A 22,509-nucleotide genomic window follows, 5' to 3' on the forward strand; every position below is an offset into this window, starting at 1 on the left:
AGCACAGTTAAACATGTTTCTTTTACTTGTTTCTATTTATTCTTCTAATAAATCCAGAATTTCAACTGGAATAACTCAGCTCCCTGTTCTGGGATAATTCAGATTCTGTGGCTGAAAGCGAGAAAACATTCACCTGGATCATTGACCTCTCTCTCTCCTCCAGCTTCACTACGTCCACAGTGCACCGGGCGGCTCGGGCTCCACCAACCCCCCTGTGCTGAGCACAGTGTACGGGTATGTGGGGACGCCGCCGGCCCAGCGCCAGCTCTCCAGCCTGGTGTGGCGTCTGGGGCCCAGCCACTTTCTGGAGGAGGTCCTGCCTGCCACCAGCGTCGCTGCCATTTACGAACTGGGACCCAACTACGTGGGCAGCTTTCAGGCGGTCTACCTGCCCTGTGAGTGGTCTCGCTGACTTCACTGTTTAGTGTGGCGTCAAGATAAATCATGTGTCGCTCTTCTCTCATCTTCCATCTCTCTTTTTTTAATCGTTCCAGGTAAAGACTCGAAGACAGAGGTGGCCCCCGCCTCTCCGGTGGCGTTGGTACCGGAGGAGAAAGTGTCCTTTAGTCTCTACGCTCTCTCGGTGTCCACGCTAACTGTGGCCAAGATCAGGAAAGTCTACAACAAACTGGACAGCAAAGCCATCGCCAAACAGGTCAGACGCACCACCGCTCTTAATGTCCCCATGTGAGCGCCGTGAGTTTTATTTAGGTTTCCGTGTGAAGAATTCAGCTGAGCACACACTTTAAAATGTTCAGATCCATTTCACACTGTTCAAGAAAAATCTTCTGCGATGGAAAAGAGAAGCTCACGATTTCTGTGTTGACGCCGTTCGGTCTGATTCTCAAGTCACTCTCCGATCTAGTTGTTAAGGAGGTAAGAAGTGGGAGTTTGTCTGCTAACAATGCTAACAGGAGTGACGCTGGCATACACTGACCCACAGATGACTTGAAAGATGTGGGCACTTTGGTTTCGCTCCTTGGCAGAAAAAAAGCCACAAGCTACAGTCTCTCTCTCTCTCTTCCTCTTTCTTTTTGACTTTCACTGTGGTTTTGACTTTCGTGCAGACACAATGAGGAAACAAGACGCTGAGTTCAGGGAATTGATTTGTGACTATGCTGCAATTGTGTATAAGAGCACGATAACGACAGAGAGCGCGTGTTCAGCTTTAGACAAAACGCAACTTTGGGGTTTTTATCCAAAAAAAGCATAGAGACTGAAAACATGAGACTGAGATGAATGAACCGAAAGCGACATGTAGGCTGGAGTTTGGAATTCCCACCAGAACATTTCTACAAACAAAACAATGTGATTTATAAAAAGAAGAAACTGGCTTTAAAAATGGAAAACCAGTCTTTGAAATGCAGAATGTAAATTTATATATTTTATACAGGCTTCCAAACGTTTCCTTGACAAGTGAGTTCATTCTTAAATTCTCAAACTCTCTATCTTTTCTTTTTTATTTTCTCTGTTCACCCAAATCATTTGACACCGAGATCACCTGCTCTGTTTGAACCTTAAGTGACTGAGAGAGTTTCCTGTGGGGGAAAGGCTGGAGTCAGACTGAGCGGAGCGTCAGCGGCCGCAGTGTTGAGCTCACTCTCTTATCTTTCATCACGTCTGTCTGATGTCACTGACGGAGGAAAACAAACATCTCTGTGCCTCGGTTCAGAGAGCGACGATGTTTTCACTGAGCAACTTTAACAGAAATTGCAAAGTTTTCAGAGCGGAAAGATTCATATCTTAAATAATTAATACGCATTAAAAAGACTCTGAGGAAGTTTCTATTGCTCCCTTTCTATTTTTAAATGTAAGTGCACACACACACACACACACACGTTTGTGCACTGGTGTGTTCAGATCAAACTCCCTCTTCAACATTAGATCTGCTCTCTACTTGCCTGGATGACCATTCACATTTAATAACACACCCTCCCATTATCCTATCCCACCAAAAGTGTGGTTGGTCTTCAATCGAGGTCCCTCCTCCGTCCTTATCTCTCTCCCTCACCTGGCACTTCCCAGCCTGCTTTGCTCTGGCGACTCACGGGAAGCAAAAGCAAAGAAGTGCAGAGGCGGCTTTTCTCTTCCAGCAGGCAGCTGTCGTGGAGCAGGAAGAGAGAGGTTTAATATAGCAGCAGTCAGTAGCCTCACGTTTTTAAGATTTAAAATAAGTGCCGTATTTAGGTAGTTGATAGTGCAGTTTATTTTACCTGCTAAATTGGCAAACATGTTATAATTAGTGAATAAAGCTCCTCATTAATCTCATATTTCATTTAAAGCGGTTAAATAAAAGCCTTTTAGAAATTTCAGACTGCAGCTTCAACATTCAAATCTGATTCCCCTGAAAAAACAGTTTCATAAAGAGGAACGAGGTTTTGGATTTTCATGCCGACCCCTCACCCCTCCCTCCCTCTGTCTGTTTCTAGCTCACTGTGTCCTCTCATGAAAACGCCACTCCGGTGAAGCTGATCCACAACGCCGCCGGCCACCTCAACGGGCCGGCCCGGACCATTGGAGCCGCTGTCATTGGATATTTAGGTAAACGACGCCGCGGTGACGAGGTGCAATAGACCAGCATCACATCACAGAACACACAAACCACCATTTCATCTTCGAGCCCTGACGGAATAATTTAGTTTTTGTCTTCAATGCGTAATTCTGCACTTTCTTTAAAGCTTCATAGAACGTGAACACACTTCTCCATATCATTACCCACCAGGTGTCCGTGCCTTCGTGCCCAAGCCCGTGGCCACCAACCTACAGTATGTGGGTGGGGCGGCAGCCATCTTAGGCCTGGTAGCCATGGCGTCAGATGTGGAGGGGCTGTATGCGGCGGTCAAAGCTTTGGTGTGTGTTGTAAAGAGCAACCCGTTGGCCAGTAAGGAGATGGAGCGCATCCAAGGATACCAGGTCAGATGTTTCTCTGCGTGAAAAGTTTTTTCTGTGGAGATTTTCTAAACAAATCAGTTTGGTTATAAAAAAAAAAATAAACCGTGTCCTTGCTCTGCAGCTGCTCGCCATGCTGCTGAAGAAGAAGCGCTCGCTCCTCAACAGCCACATCCTCCACCTCACCTTCTCTCTGGTGGGAACAGTCGACAGCGGCCACGAAACCTCCATCATTCCCAACTCCACCGCCTTCCAGGACCTGCTCTGTGACTTCGAGGTGAGGGATTCTGGGAATGTTGAACCATCGTACCAGTTCATTCCATTACCTACATGACGACGGGCTGTAAACCAAAGAGAAAATGTTTTTTTACTGTATTCTTCAAGAAACTCGGTCACTCTGTGCCAGAATTCCAGCCGCTCCTTCCTTCATGAAGGGAATGTGTTTCAGAAAAGTGAAATTTAAAGCCCAGAGCAGAACAGTGTTTTAAAACAAAAAACCCAGTTTTGTGGATCCAGCCTCAGTCTGCTTCGTCTGCTCCACAGGTCTGGCTCCACGCTCCCTACGAGCTCCATCTGTCTCTGTTCGAGCATTTCATTGAACTGCTGACAGAATCCAGGCGAGTACCATAAGTGGTTTTAATATTTCTTCACGTTACTCTGTATTTCTGTGTCTAATCTAACCGTGTGTACCGCTCGCCGTGTGTATCGAGCAGCGAGGCGGCTAAAAATGCCAAACTGCTGCGGGAGTTTCAGCTGATCCCGAGGCTGCTGTTGACCCTGAGAGACACGTCCCTGTCGCAGCCCACCGTCGCCGCCATCAGCAACGTGCTCAGTCTGTTGCTGCAGGGCTTCCCCAACCCATATGACCTGCTGCGGTGAGCACACACACACACACACACACGTCCGTGTAGTAGCCATGTTCTAGGTCACTTCAAAAACACAAATATTAAACGAGTGCTCGTCGTCTCTTCTTCAACTCACAGGTTCGGCCAGTTCATCTCCTCGACTCTTCCCACGTTTGCGGTGTGTGAGAAGTTTGTCGTCATGGAAATCAATAACGAGGAGAAGATCGATGGAGGTAACGATGAATCTTCTCCGTGTTTTCAAATGCGGCTTGTTCAGCAGATGTTTGTTAAATCCCATCTAAAACGTTTCAGGGCAAATCTGACTCGTGTTTATATGTGGTTGAAAAAACTCAACTTGAATCTGATGTTTGCTCGTTGAAACAAATCTTCACTCAGTCTGTGATTCTCCTTGTGTCTCCAGGTAACGACGATGATTTTGGCGGCCTGCTGTCAGCAAACCTCATTCTGCTGAGAAACCGACTGTTGGACAACCTGCTCAGACTGCTCTTCACCACCAAAGAGAAATGCACCGTCAACGCCCAGTAAGACTTTAACCTGAAAGTATTGTCCCCCCAAAAACCAAGACTCCCTGGGGGAGTCATTTCAACAGAATATTAAAATTCATGTCAAAGTCTAGCGGCGAGTTTCCTGGATCTGTAGAGGATAAAGATATGGACGGACGTTATTCTAATTCTGACTCGACAAGTTCCTTACCAACATTTTTTTAAATCATAGAGTCAAATAGACGATAAAGCACTGTACGCATTGGGGGCGTCAATCATTCAGGCTCCACCCACCCCTCCTCCAAATATTTGTGGTTTCTAAAAACCAAGATGGCGAAGGACAAATTGACGAACTTTAAACGGGCAGCTCACAAACCAGCGGTGGGTCAACCTCATGTCAACATTTTTCATTTGGCAAAATCCGCAGCACGTTATAACAGAATGGTGTTGAATTTATTTATTCATATAAATATTAAAAATCGGTATTTTAAGAAGTGCCAGTGGCTGCTGGCCCGTCTGTTCACCCCCTTCCTGCTCTCTGTCTCCCCCTGCAGGGCGTGTGAGGAGCTGGTGCGGACGATGGGCTTCGATTGGCTCCTGATGTTCATGGAGGAACACCTTCACTCGAGCACGGTGACGGCAGCTCTGTGGATCCTGGTGGTGCTGCTCTCCAACCAGTCCATCCTCAACCGCTTCAAAGAGGGCCTCAGTGGGGGCGGCTGGCTCGACCACACCGACTCCGTCCTGACCAATAAGATCGGCACAGTGCTCGGTGAGTGCACGAGCCCCGCGGCGTCTTCGGGATCGCCACAGTTATCGCACACGTTTGTCTTAGCAGGACGTGTGCCCAAGTTAACATTTAACAACGCTTGTTAAATATTCTAAACAGTTCAATTCTTTAAGCGTCTGCATTGACTTCCCCTCTCCCGTGAGGGAGGAGGTCAGAAGGATGCAGTGAAGTTGTGTAAACACCTTTATGTTGTAACATGGCTCAGCAGACGCCTCTCCTCACTCTGCCAACGCTTTCCACCGGAGTTGGCCCTCGTTCAGTAAACAGAAAGCTGCGCAGTTTGTGCGCCGCACGGCCAAGGGTTCGTGTTTTCTTTTTTTATCCCTTCCTGCTGCTGCTGCTGTCATAGTCCCTCCTGAGCTCAATGGTTTTCTGTCTTTTTAACGTTGAAAGAAAAATCATTAAGTTTAGCAAAAAAAAAAAAACTTTTGCTTCCTAACGATTTTTTATTTTTGCTTATCAGACATTTTTATGCTCTAATTCTACAAAATTCAACCATATGGATAAAAAATCATTGTCGCGATTCTTCTACTGAATTAATTTTTCTTCTTGACAAACAACTGAACCAGTATCAGCTCATCAACCTCCAGAGAACCATTGACCTTAACTTAGAGAAACCCTTAGTGACGACACAACAGAGCGTTCGTGGCTGAAGCTTGTTCAAATATGCTACGAGTATAAAACCCTTCATCTCATTCAGTGGTTAAGTATTTCAGTATTCACACATTTACTTCAATAAAAGTACAAATAAATGTGCTCAAGTAAAAATGTACCTAAGATGTAAGTATACTTACTTCTAAATTAAAAGTAAAAGTACTTGCAGAGTGTAGCCTGTTCCCCACTAAGTCATGATGGCTGAGTTTGGCCTCTTCCATTCCATTCTTTCAGTTTTTCTCTCATGGAGGGAGGATCTACTGTCACCTGGTTGATTAAATACTTAATATATAATATTTAAAAAATATCAATCAAAAGTGAACATGTAAGGCAATGTATTGTAAAAGTGCAGTAGTTAAATGTACTTTGTCCCACCACTGGTGTTATTTGGAGTTTGTCTTCTTGCTCAACCAAATCCTGATCTTTATGCCTTTCAGTTATTTTGTTAGTGCTCAGTTTCCGACACTCCTCCCGTCTGATTAGCTCAGATTACCGTCCCGGGTTATTACTTTAACCACGTCCTGCCTGGTTAAACCAAAAACCAGGTACCCCAGCTGTATCCAGAGCCGCCCGTAGGTGCTTTAGCCAGAAGGCGTCTGCAGAAAACCTCATCTTCAAACACCGTAGCTGTTCTCCTGACATTCATTTATCTCACCGCCTTCTTTAGGTTTCAACGTGGGTCGCAGCGCCGGCGGACGCTCCACGCTGCGAGAGATCAACCGTGACGCCTGCCACTTCCCAGGATTCCCTGTGATGCAGACGCTGCTGCCCAAACACACCAACGTGCCCGAGCTCTACTTCCTGCTGATGGCTCTCTTCCTCCAGCAGCCCATCACCGAGCTGCCGGACAGCCTGCAGGTACATGTTAGTACACCCGACCTTCTTCCTTCTTTTTTACCCTAGTAACTAAGAATTGATTTGCAAAGAACATGTGTCAATTAAAAAGAATTCCCAGTATTAAACACCGTGTTTTCATGACTGTGTATTACCCCAGTTTGTGTGTTTGTCCTCTCAGTTCGACCTGGACTCCATCTGGACGTTCATCTTTGGCATCCCAGCCTCCAGTGCGTCAGTGGTGGGCTCCATCCACAGCGTGTGCACCGAGGCCGCCTTCCTGCTGCTGGCCATGCTCCGCAGCATGCTCAACCTGGTAGGAACCAAAGTTTTCAAACCAACATGACAATATTATCTCACAATGTTAAGCCGCCGTACACTCAGAGATTCACTCATTCATTCCTTCAGGTCACAATTCTTTCAGCATAAACCTTCTGAGTGCTTAGTTTGCTAATTAGATCCAACAAATCATTTCTGAACCCTCCCACACAGGACGTTTATATCTTGGAGAACACCAACGTGTGAGGTTTCTCGTGCTCATCCGTTTTATGTGCTTCGTAACAAGTGCTGGATCATCCCTGGATTCTCTGAAGGGGCCTTTTTAAGCTTCAGCAATCCAACAGAACTGATTTGGCACACACGTCGTCCTCATCCTCATCCACACACTCTGACGCTCAGCGCTCGCTGCTGAGAAGCTTCACGGCAGCTCCTGCAGTCGCTCGATAGTGGCAGAGTCTGCTGCTGAGGGAGTTCCACTTATCTATTTTTTTTGCTCGGCCTGAGATTTGAACTACGAACAAACACTTCAGCTGCTTTAGCACGGGAAGTTTGAGTGTTTGTTTAAAGTTGGCTCTTGATTTGGTTTCTTGCGTCTCTCATCTCCAGCCGTGGCAGTCAGAGGAGGAAGGCTCCTGGCTCAGGGAGTACCCCGTCACTCTCATGCAGTTCTTCAGGTATCTTTACCACAACGTGCCCGACCTGGCACAGATGTGGCACGGCGCTGAGTTCCTCTGCGCCCTGGCAGCCTCCGTCTTCCCCTTCAACATCAGGCCCTACTCTGAGATGGTGAGTCTGAACCTTTTTACTTACTCTGAATCCATTCAGGCCAGAAAGAAATCGACAACCTGTGACCACAAAGGAATAATTTATTTTCTACACAAATCTCTTGTGTCAAATCCTTAATTTACAATGCATGAGAAGTCTTTATCCCCAGACTGAGATAATGGGCCTAACTTTGAGTTTAAAGGCAAAAAATCTCATCACCAGTGAAAGTAATCACACGTATTGATCACCATCTCCAACAACTCGCCTCAGACATATTGACTTTCTCTTAAGGGGCTTTAAAAAGCTGAAGTTATCACCCCTTTGGAATTTCTTTTCAATCTCCACTGCTGCACTTTCAAGAACAAATTGAAGAACGCTGCAGTTTTTCCCAGAACTGAAAGATATTTTGGTGCTTCTGCAAAATGCTCTCACACTAACTTACATATCCAGAGAAAAGAGTTTGCTTTGTAGAACTGGGAATAAAGACACATCTAGATTTATATTTTTATTGCTTTTATTCTCTCCATCCCTCCATCCATCCCAGGTCACCGATTTGGACGATGAAGCGGGTTCTCCCATCGAGGAGTTCAAGGCCTTCGCCGGTGACTCTGGTATGAACCGCAGCCAGTCTGAATACTGCAACGTGGGCTCCAAGACGTCCCTGACCAACCACCCGGCCAAAAAATATGTCTTCGACTTCATGAGGGTCCTGATCATGGACAATCTGTGCATGACGCCGGCCAGCAAGCAGACGCCCATCATCGACCTTCTGCTGGAGGTGAGGGGGTGATGGCGGAGTCACCAAACCACAAACTGACCAGAACTAAAGAGAAATGTGTTCGCAGAGTTTGAGATTTGAGTTAACTGTCCTCTGCAGCAGGGAAAGGGACCAAACAATAATAATAATAATAATAATAATACTGGATGTGTAAATGTGTGATTTGACTTTTTCCGTTCACCAGGCCTCTCCGGAGCGCTCCACCAGAACTCAGCAGAAGGAGTTTCAGTCGAACATCTTGGACGGTGTCATGGAGCATCTGCTGGCCGCCGACGTCCTGTTAGGTCAGAGCAAAGTCTCACGTGTCTCATGTGTCTCATGCAACACAGTCTCTACCAGACAAACTGGACTTTCTTTCCCACACACATTAAAATGAACATAAACCTAAATTTTTTTTATCAATCCCAGATTTTCAATGGCTTCTTCCCTTAGATGATCTCATAGAGTGAAAACAAAATGGACTTGGGTTCGGCCGGTTATAGTTTAACTGATGATAGGACAGAAAATGGCCTGGATGAATTTGCTGCAGGACAGCTTGCACCGATTCCTCATTTGGCTCTGAGAGAAGCTCTAATGGTTGCATCATGACTCAGCAAAACACAGTCTGACGCAGATAGAACTGCGAGCACCTTCAGCATTTTTACGAGGCTTCATGCTGTGGTTTATTTCTCCAAGAATCATTAGACAAAGGCGACATGTTTTTGTCCTTCGAATACAGACACAGCTTCAACTGTCGATCGGTTAAAAACACTGAGAGGTTTTTAACAACCAATAAATAAGTGATGAATTGTTGGTGTAAACTTTGTCAGCAGCCCCCTTTTTGCTTTTAAGGAGTTTGACCTTCTCTCTTGCCGCCCGTCTCCCTCCAGGCGAAGATGCCTCTCTGCCGCTCAGCAGCAGCGGAAGCTACCAGATCCTGGTCAACAACGTCTTCTACTTCACTCAGCGGGTGGTGGACAAGCTGTGGCAGGGCATGTTCAACAAGGACTCCAAGCTGGTGGTGGACTTCATCGTGCAGCTCATCGGACAGGTACAGTCCAAAACCACGGAACAAACCGCCGTCCTGCGAATTAGAGTTTCCTGAGTTTCTCTTAGGCACCAGTGTGACTTACTTTACAGTAGATCTGACTTTAAGATGATCTGTGGTTCTGTGCCAGAGTCAAATTATAGTTGACACTCAGACAAAATGCACCAGGATTCAGGAGGTGCTTCTTGTGAGCCGCTCAGTCTGTGAGGCTGGTCGGCCTGAGGCAGACAGACGCCGCCTGTGCGCTGCCGCCGCCGCTCGCAGGAATGAAAACGCTCCTTCTGTGATTCTTCTTCCAGTTAATGCGTCTGAGGAACCCACTCAGGATTAAATTAGATCAGCCGCATCCATCAGGCCTCATTCATTTGCTCATGTTAGCCAGTGAAGGCGCAAGAATTAGATCCAGCTGTTTTCTTCCATTTAGAGCCTGAGTGCAGCTGCTGTGACTGAATGTGTGTGTGGACGAGGACGAGTATTTCTCCCCTGGTGATGTCCGTCATCTGTATCTGCATTCAAACGTCTGGAGTGATTTGGAATCAATTGGCCTGATGGTGGCGCTGCAATTAAAGATCAAAAAGAGATTTTACTGAGTGAAAAAAGACTTTTCCAGGATGCACACATGATAAAAAGGATAAATAATTGAGCTTTTCTGTTTTAACTTTACAGTAGTCGAGTGCAGACTTTATTTTCTGAGTTAAGTTCATGTGCGGACTTTGCCCCCCCCCCCCCCCCCCCCCCAAGGCCTTCGACACACTCTGCTGTGCGAGTAAGAAGATTAGAGGATTAGCCTCCGAAACAGATTTTTCAAAACATAATGTGCCTTTGTGTCTTCGAAATGGTGTGTAGTGATTCAGAAGGCCGTCGACTCAATGCCGAGGCACACAGTAGTAATTACAATATACGCAGGTGTGTCATCAGCTGTTTTAATACACACACACACACACACACACACACACACACACACACACACACACACACACACACACACACAAGCATCCTCTCGGTGTCAGGCACCAGTGCAGCAGCGAGTCTGTGAGCAGAATATAAAATAGAGGATATGTAGCATATTAGCTCAATACTCACATAAGTAATTCATAACAGTGTCTCTCCACTTAAAGTCTTAAAGCACTTCTCTGTTCAGACAAAACAGCAACACTAGAATAACAAAGCTACATTCACGAACAACTTAACCCAGTTCAGCTCCGGTTGCTCAGATAAATCTTCCAGTATTTCCACAGCGGCTTTGTTCAACACAGCAAAGCAACGGCTACAACCACAATCTCCTTTCCTCGGCTGAACTTCTCTCTCCCTCTGACCTCCCCTGTGTTTTACTCCTCCAGTCTAAGAGGCGTTCGCAGGGCCTGTCCCTCGACACCATCTACCACTGTCTGAACCGGACGGTGCTCTACCAGCTCTGCCGTCCCCACAAGACGGTCGCTCAGCAGGTGGCCCTGCTGGACGCCCTGCGGGTCCTGACCGTCAACCGCAACCTGGTGCTCGGGCCGGGCAACCACGACCAGGACTTCGTGGCGTGTCTGGCTCACTGCTTCATCTGCCTGCACAGTGGGAGGTAAGGAGACATGAGACCTGCTGCCTGAGCTGAACCTCCTGCAACAGTCTGTGTGGGAGGGTTGTAAAAAGGCTGTTTTGGTCCTGTGACTTTGAAAAGAGAAAATACAGCATGTGATGTCAGAATCTGTCTGAAAACTAACTTAACTATTCAGATTCTACTACTCATTCATCTACATGAGGCCACTATGATTATATCAGTGACCTAATCAAAGGGAATTGTTAATGATATCGAATTAAAAACATTTTAACCTGGATGTTCACAGATGCATGAATGTCGGATTAAGTATTTTCATCGGGAGAAATCCAAGAACTAGAAATTCTCTACATGTGAAACCTTGTAAATTGTTAAACGTGGCTTCTTAATGCAGTTTTTACTGCAAGTTAATCTGAGTCGTAACAGTATAAAAGTTAAAACAGATGATTCTGAAAACACTTCCACTTCTTTATGTCAAATAAAAATCTGTCTAAGTGGTAAATTTGGTTCTGTAAAGAAGGCGTGATTCAGAAACTCTATTAATACAAATGTAAACATTAATGTAATGTGGTAAAAACACAAATTTAAATTTAAATTACAAATGATATCACATGTTTTTATTTTAAGTGCATGTTTGTGGTTCTGTTGTCCCTGACGTGAGGTTTATTTGAGATTATCACTAAAACTCATCCACTGAGTCTCTTCGACTGCGTCGTGTCCTCTGTCTTCTTTGCGAGCGAGTGTCCTGCCAGAATCTACTGATTGTTCGTCCAGAACGGCAGCGGGTGAGGAGAGACTGTTCTCACCACGCTGGGAAAACAATAACAACCTGCTGCACGACTTTCAGAGGAGCAAAACAATCAAACCCCCCCCCCCAGTCCTCGTCTTAGGTCTGAGGGTTGGTACTGAGCCGCTGTGTGTTTGTCTGCAGCAGCGTGGAGGGCTTCGGTCTGGAGGCGGAGGCCAGAATGACGACCTGGCATGTCATGATGCCCACAGAAAACGAGGCTGATGCCACACACAGCCAGGACGTCAGCGAGGGTGAGGGAGAGCTGGGAGAGCCGTGTGAACCTGTTTAACCCACCGACTGTTTGCATGTGTGTGTTGATGGTGTTTTTCTCCTCAGGAGGAAAATAGAAATTCCTTAAATCCAAATCCAAACAACTGACAGTGAATTTATTTCTTGATCTTGATATTTTGATGCTTTCTCAGGTTTAATGAGCTGCGTTCAAATGAATTAGACTTTTTAAACAAACCCCATTTGACGTGAAGCCGTTCACACATTAAAAATGAGTTTTACAAATGTCTCATTAAAAAAAATCTACGGGATTGAATCTGATAACTGCCATGAAATGACACTATGAGGTTATGATAGTGTGAAAATCAACCATGGTCGTGTCTGCGCAGGGCGGCAGCTGCTGTTGAAGGCTGTGAACCGCGTGTGGACCGAGCTGATGCACAGCAAGCGTCAGATGCTGGAGGACATCTTCAAGGTGTCTCTGCCCTGTAACGACCGAGGCCACGTGGACATCGTCACGGCACGTCCCGCCCTGGAGGAGCCGGCCCTGAAGAGCTGGCAGAACCACCTGGGTAAGGGATGCTGGAAAAATACCCACACACCAAGATAAAACCACGTAGACCTGCCGTAAAGTAGCTCAACGGTTTGAATCTGTCACGCCCTTTATTCCCTCCGAGTGTTAACGTCTGATCATTATATAACGAAATCCTTTTTTTTTAGAAATGCCTCTTGTTGTTTGTCGAATGCTTTCATCTGGAGCACTGCCATTAGGAGCCTTTTATTGCTGACCTGCTTTCTTTCCGTTGCTCACTTAATCAGATCGTGTGTTTTGCTTGTGTAAGCAGGCTGGTCAATCAGGTAATTGTTCAAAAGTTTTGACTCTTCACTTTGTCAGACAACCAGAAGTTAAATTTCCTAAAAGTTACAAAAGCCTCAAGGAAGAATTCCACAGACCAGATAGAGTTCAGGGCGTTCACAGATACAGGAAAACTTCTTACAAACGTCCATCGCCCACATGAGCTGCCCGTCTTGTGGAATGAAGCCAGAGTTGAAGCCCAGAACCTTCTGGTTGTAAGGTGACAATTGAAAATCACTAAATGTGACTCATTAGTTTCTCCCGTCTCACTGTTGCAGTCCATGAGAAGAAGTGCATCAGCCGCGGTGAAGCGGTGGCACCGGCGACCCAGTCCAAACTGTCCAGAGTCAGCAGCGGCTTCGGTCTCTCCAAGCTGACGGGCGTCCGCCGCAACAAGAAGGAGAACAGCCTGAACAAGAACAGCCTCTCTGCACAGGTACCGAACACACGCTGACACTCAAACACTCGCTGCACGAGCGTGGAAACACAAACGTCCCTGAACGATGTGTCAGTCATCGTTGTGTTATTAAAATCCTGCTGTGTCTGACCAACAGGAGACATTCCAGTGGATGTTCACACACATTGCTGTTGTTCGAGACCTGGTGGCCATGCAGTACAAAGAATATCAAGAGGTAACGCATGTGCATCATCACTCAGTGGATAGAATAAAACAGATTTAACCACATTTACGACTCGTCTGGCTCTAAATCACACAAACGTCTTCAAGGTAGAAACGTGAAAATGTGGCCTCGGGTTTAAATGGTTTCACTTTCTCTGAATGAAAGTTGGTGCGGCGCGGTCAGGAGAGATTGACTGACCCCTCTCACTTCATCCTTCCCTCTCTCTCTCCCCCAGCGGCAGCAGAACACTCTCAAGTACGTGACCGAGGAGTGGGCGTCCATCGAGTACGAGCTGCTGCGTGAGCGCGGCCTCTGGGGGCCCCCCATCGGCTCCCACCTGGACAAGTTCGTGCTGGAGATGACGGAGGGGCCCTGCAGGATGAGGAAGAAGATGGTCCGCAACGACATGTTCTACATCCATTACCCATACATCCCTGAGACGGAGACAAACACCAACTCTGCGCAGGTACTCAGCTTCAAACGGGTAGTTAACGTCGAACAGTACGACAGTGAGGTCATCAGAATGACTCCGCACTGTTTTGTTTTGATTTTAAAACTAAAAAAATCTCTCAAATTCTACAAACCAGGAACAACAATGGTGAAAAGTCAGAGGAGGAATTTCTTTTCTTGGACGTTTCTGCTCGTCCGGACTGAAATGCAGATCCAGAGTTTTCAAACTAAAATGGGACCAGCAGCATTTTAATGAATGAAGGACATTAATGTACATTTATGTACATCCTTCAAAAGAAATATTTCAAATCCATCATGTCGAGAACTGTGTCCGCAGCAGTGAACTTGTAAGAATGGCTCTAACAGAGCTCATCGCTGTCATGTGAGGAAGTGACACCAGCAGCCGGTGGCTCAGGGTTTTTTTTCCTGGCACCACCGGGACACATTTAGCTTTGTTTGCTGGACGGATAATCCCTCCCGTCTGTTTGCCCACGGGTGTCTCTCTACACTCGCTGCACAATCATTTATTCGGTCAGGAGGACACAGAGAGATGCATCACTTTGATTCGTGTTTATATCAGTGCCGCAAAATGGGGAACGCGTGGATACTCCAATTATTAATTTCTAAAGTTTTAAGAATCTCTTGATGTCAGAACAAATAAAGGAAAGTTTAAGTGGAATCAAACCGTCCCACAGGCCTGATGATGATTTATAATTCTAACGTGCTCACGGGGTTGTCGAGGGATTTTCGTTCCCAATAAAATGCCATCAGTTGACATTTGCCCTCTACAGCTTTTGGCTTCCCTGCCTTGCTCAAGGCCACAACGGCAGAAAAGGTCCCAGTTCCATAAAAAACCCGAATGAAACACTTGAGAAAAACACTTCTGAATTCTCCTCTAAGCTTCATTGACCTTTTCTACCGGGTGTTAGCAGTAACTGTGCAGCCTGAAGGATCCAACAGTATCAATACAGCATCGTAACGGCCTCACAAACCTCCTCCCTCTCTTTACCTCCTCCAGCGCTCCTCCCCTCCTCTGGTTCCTCTTGTACCCTCAGCTCTGGCTGGGGACCCCGAGCGAGGCCAGGTCTGAAGTGCACAAGACATTTTAGCCCCTGGTGACGTCTGCTGTGACTGCATGACGGCGTGTTTAATACTTAATAACGACGAAAACAAAATAAAGAGTGTGACATCACTGATTCGACAGCTTCAGTGATCTGCTGAGGACTGGAAACATCTGCCACCGTAACGAGTGTCTGCTGGAAAATCCAGCAAAAGAGAATGTTTGTGTTGTTGTGTTCAGTGAAATGAATGATTTGCATGTCGGGACATTAGCACCGCTGATGCTTCTCGTATATTTTGCTGTGACTTTTAATGCCAGAGGTTTTGACTTTGCATGTGTTTGCACATACAGTAAATCCCTGTTTGAGAATGAAGTATTCTCCAAAACATTAATGAGACATCAAGTGTGGCTCTGCAGTCGTCTCAAGGTTTTCTTCTCTGCTGTCTCTTGACTTTATTTAAGGTCATAATTTACACAACAGATTAAACCTAAAGATGATAAACTGACCGATGACAGATCTGATGTTGAATTTAATTTCCATGCAGAGGAAGAAGAGGTCATAGAATTCATAATAGGAGCCACTAATTACCTTTTACCCAACCTGGAGTCAGACTCACCTCCTTCTCGTTCTCTCTCCGCCCCTCCAGAAGCCTCTGCGTTACCGGCGAGCCATCAGCTACGACAGCAAAGAGTACTACGTGCGTCTGCTGTCTGGAAACCCCGGCATGTACCAGCACTCTGTGGAGCACAGCACCGAGGGAGAGACCACGCAGCACGAGCCCGAGCACGGAGAGGACACCATCGCGAGGGTCAAAGGTACGGAGGCAGCAGCAGAGAGGTTCATGTAGCGTTTAAAACTCTCACATCATTAGATCGTTGTTTTCACATCGTCCCTGTGAAGTGCAGGAGGCCGAGAGTCACCGGTTGGTGTCTGAGTTCAAACTAAAAGCTCCGTCTTCTCTGTCTCTGCTCTCCAGGTCTGGTGAAGGCCCCTCTGAAGAGGTCTCGGTCCACGGCGGACGGAGCGGACGAGGACAGTCAGGAGCAGCTTCAGGAGCAGCTGTTGGAGTCAGGAGGCCCAGAGGAGGAGCAGAGGACCGACAACACATCACTGCTGCGCCTCCTGGAGGAAGGAGAGAAGGTCAGAGAAGGGACGCACCGGCAGATGAATTAAAAGAAAAGGATTTTCATAACGTTTCCTATCGCAGCTTCTATAGGCTGAAAAAATTGGGATTCGACATTTATTTTTGTAAGAGAGACCCGAGCATAGTTTGGGAGGTGATTTGATAACTTGCTGTAACGTCTGATGGAAACTGAGCAGATCCACTGGAGCTGTTTTAACAGAAGTCACCGAGTTAGGCAGAAAGTACTGTTGCAGAATTTGATCCATAAAATTGTTTCAGCAAATGAACCCTCGGTTGTTTGTCACATCCGTTGTTCCAGATTCAGCACATGTATCGCTGTGCCAGAGTTCAGGGTCTGGACACCAGCGAGGGTCTGCTGCTGTTCGGAAAGGAGCACTTCTACGTCATCGACGGCTACACCATGACCGTGTCCAGGGAGATCAGGGACATTGACACGCTGCCGACAAAGTAGGTCCACACCTCTGAGTCTGTGTGTTTGTGTTCGAGGAGCGTTGAGACTAAACACCCGAGCTGAGTCATGAATCCTGAAGCTGCAGCTCACAGATGACACAGTCACTGTACTTTTGAACGATGACTTCATTCCTCTGGACGCTGCAGTGGGAGCTCCTGCTGCCAGGATGATGTAATGCTGCTGAGGGAGCATGTGTTGTGATGCAGACAGAAAAGCTTTGACTTGTTTTTTTTTTTGTGATTTTTCTTTAAAAAAAAAAAAAAAAAAAAACCTGTCACCAACAGATGGTTCATAGATTTTATCATGTTCCTCTCAGGTGCTGGAGAAATTAAGCAAAGTATCGGCTTTAAATGGCAGATGGGTGATGAAGTAGTTGATGAGGAATATTCCACACGCATCTTATTTAGAGTATTGTTATTTTTTAAATGTTTAATAAACAGGGGCAGCAAACTCTGAATAGAAATGTTATTTTAAAAAAAAAATGTTCTTTCCAGTTTGCATGAGGCCATCATCCCCAGAGGAGCCAGACAAGGCCAGAGCCAGTTAAAGAGAACCTGCAGCATCTTCGCCTACGAGGACATCAAGGAGGTGCACAAGAGACGCTACCTTCTGCAGGTCAGAACACACACACACACACACACACACACACACACACACACACACACACGCACACACAAACACCAGCATCAGCTCTTGAAATGCGAATGTGTGACTGGTGTGTCTTCTTCCTCTTTCAGCCCATGGCCGTGGAAGTGTTTTCAGCGGACGGGAGGAACTACCTGTTAGCTTTCCAGAAAGGGGTCCGCAACAAAGTTTACCAAAGGTACAGAAGAGAAGAGTAGTTTAAAAAAATAAAAGACAAATGTGTTTGGTGTTTGATCGGCAGCCGCTAATCACTGTGAGCGATCTCTTCAAAGATGTGAGAGACACAATTTTGCTTCTGACTTCCTGCAGGTTCTTGGCTGTGGTGCCTTCACTGGCCGACAGCTCGGAGTCGGTTTCAGGTCAGAGGCCGAACACCAGCGTGGAACAGGGGTAAGATTCAAATGTTGTGAGATGATTCGTTGAAAGGTTAGATATTCATTTATGTTGCTTTGTTTTTAAAATCTTTGTGGAATTTTGATCAGATCCTTTATATTTTACTGATAATATGAGTTGAGCTATTTAAAGACATTTAGGTATCGAGTTTTGTATTTGTGTTTTCTTTATAGTTGTTTATAATAAAGTTGATGGTAAACTGTAATATATCAAACCCCAATTAAACATCTTTGTCATTAGAACATCTAACGGAATCTTCTCATTTTTAAAAATATATATACTGTCTGATTTATCGGTATCAGAAGTTTTTTCCTCCCTTTCATCAGTATTGGCCCCCAAAAATCTTCTATAGGACTTTTATGCGACAGGAATCGATCACGTTAATGAAAACAGTCCCACATTTAACACACGAAGAAGAAGTTTTAACTCAACCACCTCCCTGTTCTGGTGTTTTCAGATCTGGTCTGCTCAGCACACTGGTCGGCGAGAAGTCTGTGACTCAAAGATGGGAGGTAACTCATCAGTCCAAACTTGTGATTCGTCATATCAGCTCCTCCAAACACAAACCTCACTGATGTGTGTGTGTGTGTGATCTGTTTTCCAGCGAGGAGAGATCAGTAACTTCCAGTACCTGATGCATCTGAACACGCTGGCAGGACGCTCCTACAACGACCTGATGCAGTATCCTGTCTTCCCCTGGATCCTGGCCGACTACGACGCCGAGGTGAGTGAAGCTGTTCTTTCTCCGCTCTCGACCAGTAACTGGTTTCGTGGCTGCAGCGCGACTAAACTTCAAGACTTTGCGTGAACTCCCATTCGGTCTAACTTTTGGTAATGTTAACCAGGAGCTGGACCTGAGCAACCCCAAGACTTTCCGCAACCTCGCCAAGCCCATGGGCGCCCAGACGGAAGACAGACTGACACAGTATAAGAAGAGGTACAAGGACTGGGAAGACCCCAACGGTAAGAGGCCAGAGACGAGTTAACACCTGGAGACAATGAATAGGCTGTTATTTCTATTCCAAGTGTTCATTTCATATTATTAGTTTTTTTTGAGAAATTTCACTCTTTGTTTGTTTGTTTTGTTTTCCGTCGCTGCAGGTGAAACCCCGGCCTACCACTACGGCACGCACTACTCGTCAGCCATGATCGTGGCCTCGTACCTGGTCCGAATGGAGCCTTTCACACAGATTTTCCTCAGACTTCAGGTTTGAATTGAACTTTCATTGGCTGATGAGTGTTCTGCTCATCATCTGAATGTTTTCACGGGTGAACCGTGGTTACAGAAATTTAGGAATGGGTGGAATTGAATTTGTAATAAGCTGAAAACATGCTCCTCAGATACATTAATCACTTTTATTCAGCTTCTACTGAGATATTTCAGGCATAAGTTAGAGCAGGGAGAATTTGTATTGTGACCAAAATAAAAATGCAACTAAAGCTTTTTTCTATCTGACTTCAAATTCACAAAATTCTTTCTACAACTGCAAATTCTGTTTTCACAGCTGCTCAGTTGTTAAACATGGAGGACTAGAGTAGAATAGAGTAGAATAGAGTAGTAAGCCTTTATTTTCATTGTATTATGATGCTCTGAAATGCAATGGAACACTCAATGTTTGTGCGTTTACCAGGGAGGCCATTTTGACCTGGCTGACAGGATGTTCCACAGCGTGCGTGAAGCCTGGCTCTCCGCCTCCAAACACAACATGGCTGACGTAAAGGAGCTCATCCCCGAGTTTTTCTATCTGCCAGAATTCATGCTCAACGCCAACAACTTTGACCTGGGTCAGTATGAGGACAATAACAAAGTCAAACTGACTGAGATACTGGAGTTCATGAGTTTTAACGTTCTGCCCTCTGTCGTTTGACGAACCAGGTGCCAAACAGAACGGCACCAAACTGGGCGACGTCATTCTGCCACCTTGGGCGAAGGGTGACCCCCGAGAGTTCATCAGAGTCCACAGAGAGGTAGGACACGAACCCACAGCTTAGGTCTTGGTGTCAGTGAGTAACAGGTTAACCTCCATCTCGTCCTCCTTCAGGCGCTGGAGTGCGACTACGTATCGGCCCACCTCCACGAATGGATCGACCTGATTTTTGGCTACAAGCAGCAGGGTCCTCCGGCTGTGGAGGCGGTCAACGTCTTCCACCACCTGTTCTACGAGGGTCAGGTGGACATCTACAACATCAACGACCCGCTCAAAGAGACGGCCACCATTGGCTTCATCAACAACTTTGGGCAAATCCCCAAACAGGTTGGATCATAGACTTCGGATAACGATGGACACATTTCTAACCCTTTCCTTTTAGTAGATGTCTTCAAACCCGACTCTTCAATCACTCACGCATGTTGACGTGTGTGTGTTTCAGCTGTTTAAGAAGCCCCACCCTCCTAAACGAGTACGCAGTAAAGCCAACGGCGACATAGCGAGCATTCCACCAAGCTCCAATAGTGACAAGATCTTCTTCCACCATCTGGATAATCTCAGACCTTCTCTAGCGCCTGTCAAAGGTACGTTTGTTTACAACACACACACAGAACCACAGACAGGCCGACACTCTTTACCTCATTGTCCTCTACTGCAGCGTTCTGCTATGTTGAGGTATAGACGGGAAACGTCACCAGCTGATTGGTTCTTATCAGCCATGTTCGTATAAACCCGTATTATCACTGGTTATTACTCATTCTTTGTTTTCCCTTTGTCCAGAGCTGAAGGAGCCCGTGGGACAGATCGTCTGCACTGACAAAGGCATCCTCGCTGTGGAGCAAAACAAAGTCCTGGTTCCGCCCACCTGGAGCAAGACCTTCGCCTGGGGCTATGCCGACCTCAGCTGCCGTCTGGCCAACTACGAGTCTGACAAGGTCATTTAAACTTCCAGCTCCTCTCGTCAGACTTCTTTCTTCCTGTTTCATTCTGCTGCGTGTGGAGATGAAACATAATGTGTCATGACCTCATGTTATGTATTCACACACAGTGAGATTTGATTTCTGTCACTGACCCAGTTACTTTTCAACACGTTACTGAAGCTGAAGTTATCGAAGTGAAATGATATTAAAGACTTTGTTTCCCCCTGCTGGTGCTTCAGTAACACTACACTACTACTCATGCACTCCTTCAGTAAAACCTCCTGAAGAATAAAATGAGAATCAGGTTTAAAGTGGAGTTTGTTGAGATACAGATGATTAAAAGATTTTAAGAAACCACCAGTCTCCATTTCCCCACCTCTGCACCTGTCGGCCAGCGTTCGATGTTAACTGCCGGTGTCGTTTCAGGCGCTGGTTGTGTACGAGTGTCTGTCAGAGTGGGGTCAGATCCTCTGTGCAATCTGTCCAAACCCAAAGCTGGTCATCACCGGTGGCACCAGCACCGCCATCTGTGTGTGGGAGACAGGAACGTCCAAGGAGAGGGCCAAGTCCCTCGTGCTCAAACAGGTAAACACACACACACACGCACACACACACACACACACACACACACACACACACAAACACACACACACTGTTCCTCATGCTGGTTCAGGATACACGAGGCAGCAATGAATGAATGAACTTTGTTTGTTTTCATATACCAGGCGTTACTGGGCCACACGGATGCTGTGACGTGTCTCACAGCGTCGTCAGCGTACCACATTGTTGTCAGCGGCTCGCGGGATCGAACCTGCATCATCTGGGACCTCAACAAGCTTTCCTTCGTCACGCAGCTCAGGGGACACCGGGCACCCGTCTCTGCTCTGTGTATCAATGAACTGACGGTGGGTGAAGCTAAAAAAAAAAACCTGAAATCATGGTCCTCTGCATCGTTGTGAAATGAGGACGAACATAATGAAAAGATAATATTTGTGTTTGTTCAGGGCGACATCGTGTCGTGTGCAGGAACATACATCCACGTGTGGAGCATTAACGGCAGCCCCATCGCCAGCGCCAACACCTTCACCGGACGCAGCCAGCAAATCCTGTGCTGCTGCGTGTCGGAGATGAACGAGTGGGACACACAGAACGTTATAGTCACGGGACACTCCGATGGTGTCGTCAGGGTAACCATAGAATGTGTTCATTGCTGTAGCTCTTCAGATAAACAGGTTTTATTATGTCTGTTCAAAACTTTTCTATTTTTTCACAGTTTTGGAGAATGGAGTTCCTCCAAGTCCCAGAAACCCCTGCTCCAGTGCCAGTCGAGCCAGATGTGCCTGACTGCTGTGGCGAGGAGAAGATCGGTGAGTCCATCTGACTTTCACATCAGCGACATGGCACCGTGTCCTAAAATATAACTGACGAGGTTTCTGTCCGTCACAGAAGGCGGCGAGAGTCACAACGGTGACGATGACAGCAGCGAGTCAGACGGAGATGAACCCAGTCTGAGCCAGGAGCCCAAAGCTCCACGCAACCCCTCAACAGGCGGAGGCAGCCAGCCGGGCAGCGCCGTCCACAGACCCCGAGGTAAACATCGACTCCACTACCAGTCACTGTGAATGTTTCCACAGCTGCAGCACGGCTGGACTTTTAAATTCTGCAGGAACGAACAGAGCTGATGCTGAAATATAACTTCTGAATTCTGAAAACTGGATTTAACTCTTCGTTCGTCAGTTTATTTAACTTTGTACGTGAAGTTGGTTTGTCACTCCACCCCCTGTTAATGTTAATGTCTTGAGACATGAGTGTCAAACCATAGTGGCGTTCTCACCTCCTGACAAATAAAACACCTTTTAGGTCCCTCAGCCCGGGCGGGAGCGTCATGGTCGATGGACAGCGGCTCCGACGACTCTCACCGCTGGTCAGACACACTCAGCATCGACGAGAAGGACGGCTTCGTGTTTGTCAACTATTCTGAGGGACAAACCAGAGGCCCTCACCCTCACCCTCACCCTCACCCTCACCCAACACATCCAGGCCACAGCTCTGTGCCTCAGCCGCTCCAGCCCTCTGTCATGGAGGCACGGACGTACAACCAGCTCAGGGCAGG

At 46.6% G+C, this 22,509-nt stretch overlaps 1 protein-coding gene across 11 annotated transcripts in view; it reads left to right on the forward strand.

The window, feature by feature from the left end:
• wdfy3 (WD repeat and FYVE domain containing 3) overlaps nt 1-22,509 on the forward strand; it is a 71,518-nt gene that overhangs the window by 44,858 nt on the left and 4,151 nt on the right. For 7 of the 11 annotated variants that reach the window (XM_069523315.1, XM_069523320.1, XM_069523316.1 and 4 more), the window contains 43 exons: nt 164-395; nt 495-655; nt 2,430-2,541; nt 2,723-2,913; nt 3,014-3,166; nt 3,433-3,506; nt 3,603-3,764; nt 3,873-3,967; nt 4,156-4,276; nt 4,792-5,009; nt 6,349-6,545; nt 6,697-6,831; nt 7,401-7,580; nt 8,104-8,337; nt 8,522-8,621; nt 9,207-9,367; nt 10,705-10,934; nt 11,842-11,951; nt 12,318-12,500; nt 13,063-13,220; nt 13,339-13,416; nt 13,640-13,870; nt 15,562-15,730; nt 15,892-16,055; nt 16,358-16,506; nt 17,005-17,125; nt 17,248-17,333; nt 17,465-17,545; nt 18,006-18,060; nt 18,153-18,272; nt 18,394-18,511; nt 18,650-18,756; nt 19,180-19,333; nt 19,425-19,516; nt 19,591-19,803; nt 19,919-20,060; nt 20,257-20,411; nt 20,823-20,981; nt 21,122-21,301; nt 21,401-21,583; nt 21,670-21,763; nt 21,843-21,986; nt 22,257-22,508. In XM_069523315.1, the coding sequence (XP_069379416.1) occupies nt 164-395; nt 495-655; nt 2,430-2,541; nt 2,723-2,913; nt 3,014-3,166; nt 3,433-3,506; nt 3,603-3,764; nt 3,873-3,967; nt 4,156-4,276; nt 4,792-5,009; nt 6,349-6,545; nt 6,697-6,831; nt 7,401-7,580; nt 8,104-8,337; nt 8,522-8,621; nt 9,207-9,367; nt 10,705-10,934; nt 11,842-11,951; nt 12,318-12,500; nt 13,063-13,220; nt 13,339-13,416; nt 13,640-13,870; nt 15,562-15,730; nt 15,892-16,055; nt 16,358-16,506; nt 17,005-17,125; nt 17,248-17,333; nt 17,465-17,545; nt 18,006-18,060; nt 18,153-18,272; nt 18,394-18,511; nt 18,650-18,756; nt 19,180-19,333; nt 19,425-19,516; nt 19,591-19,803; nt 19,919-20,060; nt 20,257-20,411; nt 20,823-20,981; nt 21,122-21,301; nt 21,401-21,583; nt 21,670-21,763; nt 21,843-21,986; nt 22,257-22,508 (6,454 nt within the window). The remainder of the gene's footprint in view (nt 1-163; nt 396-494; nt 656-2,429; nt 2,542-2,722; nt 2,914-3,013; nt 3,167-3,432; nt 3,507-3,602; nt 3,765-3,872; nt 3,968-4,155; nt 4,277-4,791; nt 5,010-6,348; nt 6,546-6,696; nt 6,832-7,400; nt 7,581-8,103; nt 8,338-8,521; nt 8,622-9,206; nt 9,368-10,704; nt 10,935-11,841; nt 11,952-12,317; nt 12,501-13,062; nt 13,221-13,338; nt 13,417-13,639; nt 13,871-15,561; nt 15,731-15,891; nt 16,056-16,357; nt 16,507-17,004; nt 17,126-17,247; nt 17,334-17,464; nt 17,546-18,005; nt 18,061-18,152; nt 18,273-18,393; nt 18,512-18,649; nt 18,757-19,179; nt 19,334-19,424; nt 19,517-19,590; nt 19,804-19,918; nt 20,061-20,256; nt 20,412-20,822; nt 20,982-21,121; nt 21,302-21,400; nt 21,584-21,669; nt 21,764-21,842; nt 21,987-22,256; nt 22,509) is intronic. The other 4 variants (XM_069523313.1, XM_069523314.1, XM_069523319.1 and 1 more) reach the window with 2 other exon arrangements.

This window comes from Paralichthys olivaceus, chromosome 4 (genome assembly GCF_024713975.1).
Source record: "Paralichthys olivaceus isolate ysfri-2021 chromosome 4, ASM2471397v2, whole genome shotgun sequence".
Classification (NCBI taxonomy): domain Eukaryota; kingdom Metazoa; phylum Chordata; class Actinopteri; order Pleuronectiformes; family Paralichthyidae; genus Paralichthys; species Paralichthys olivaceus.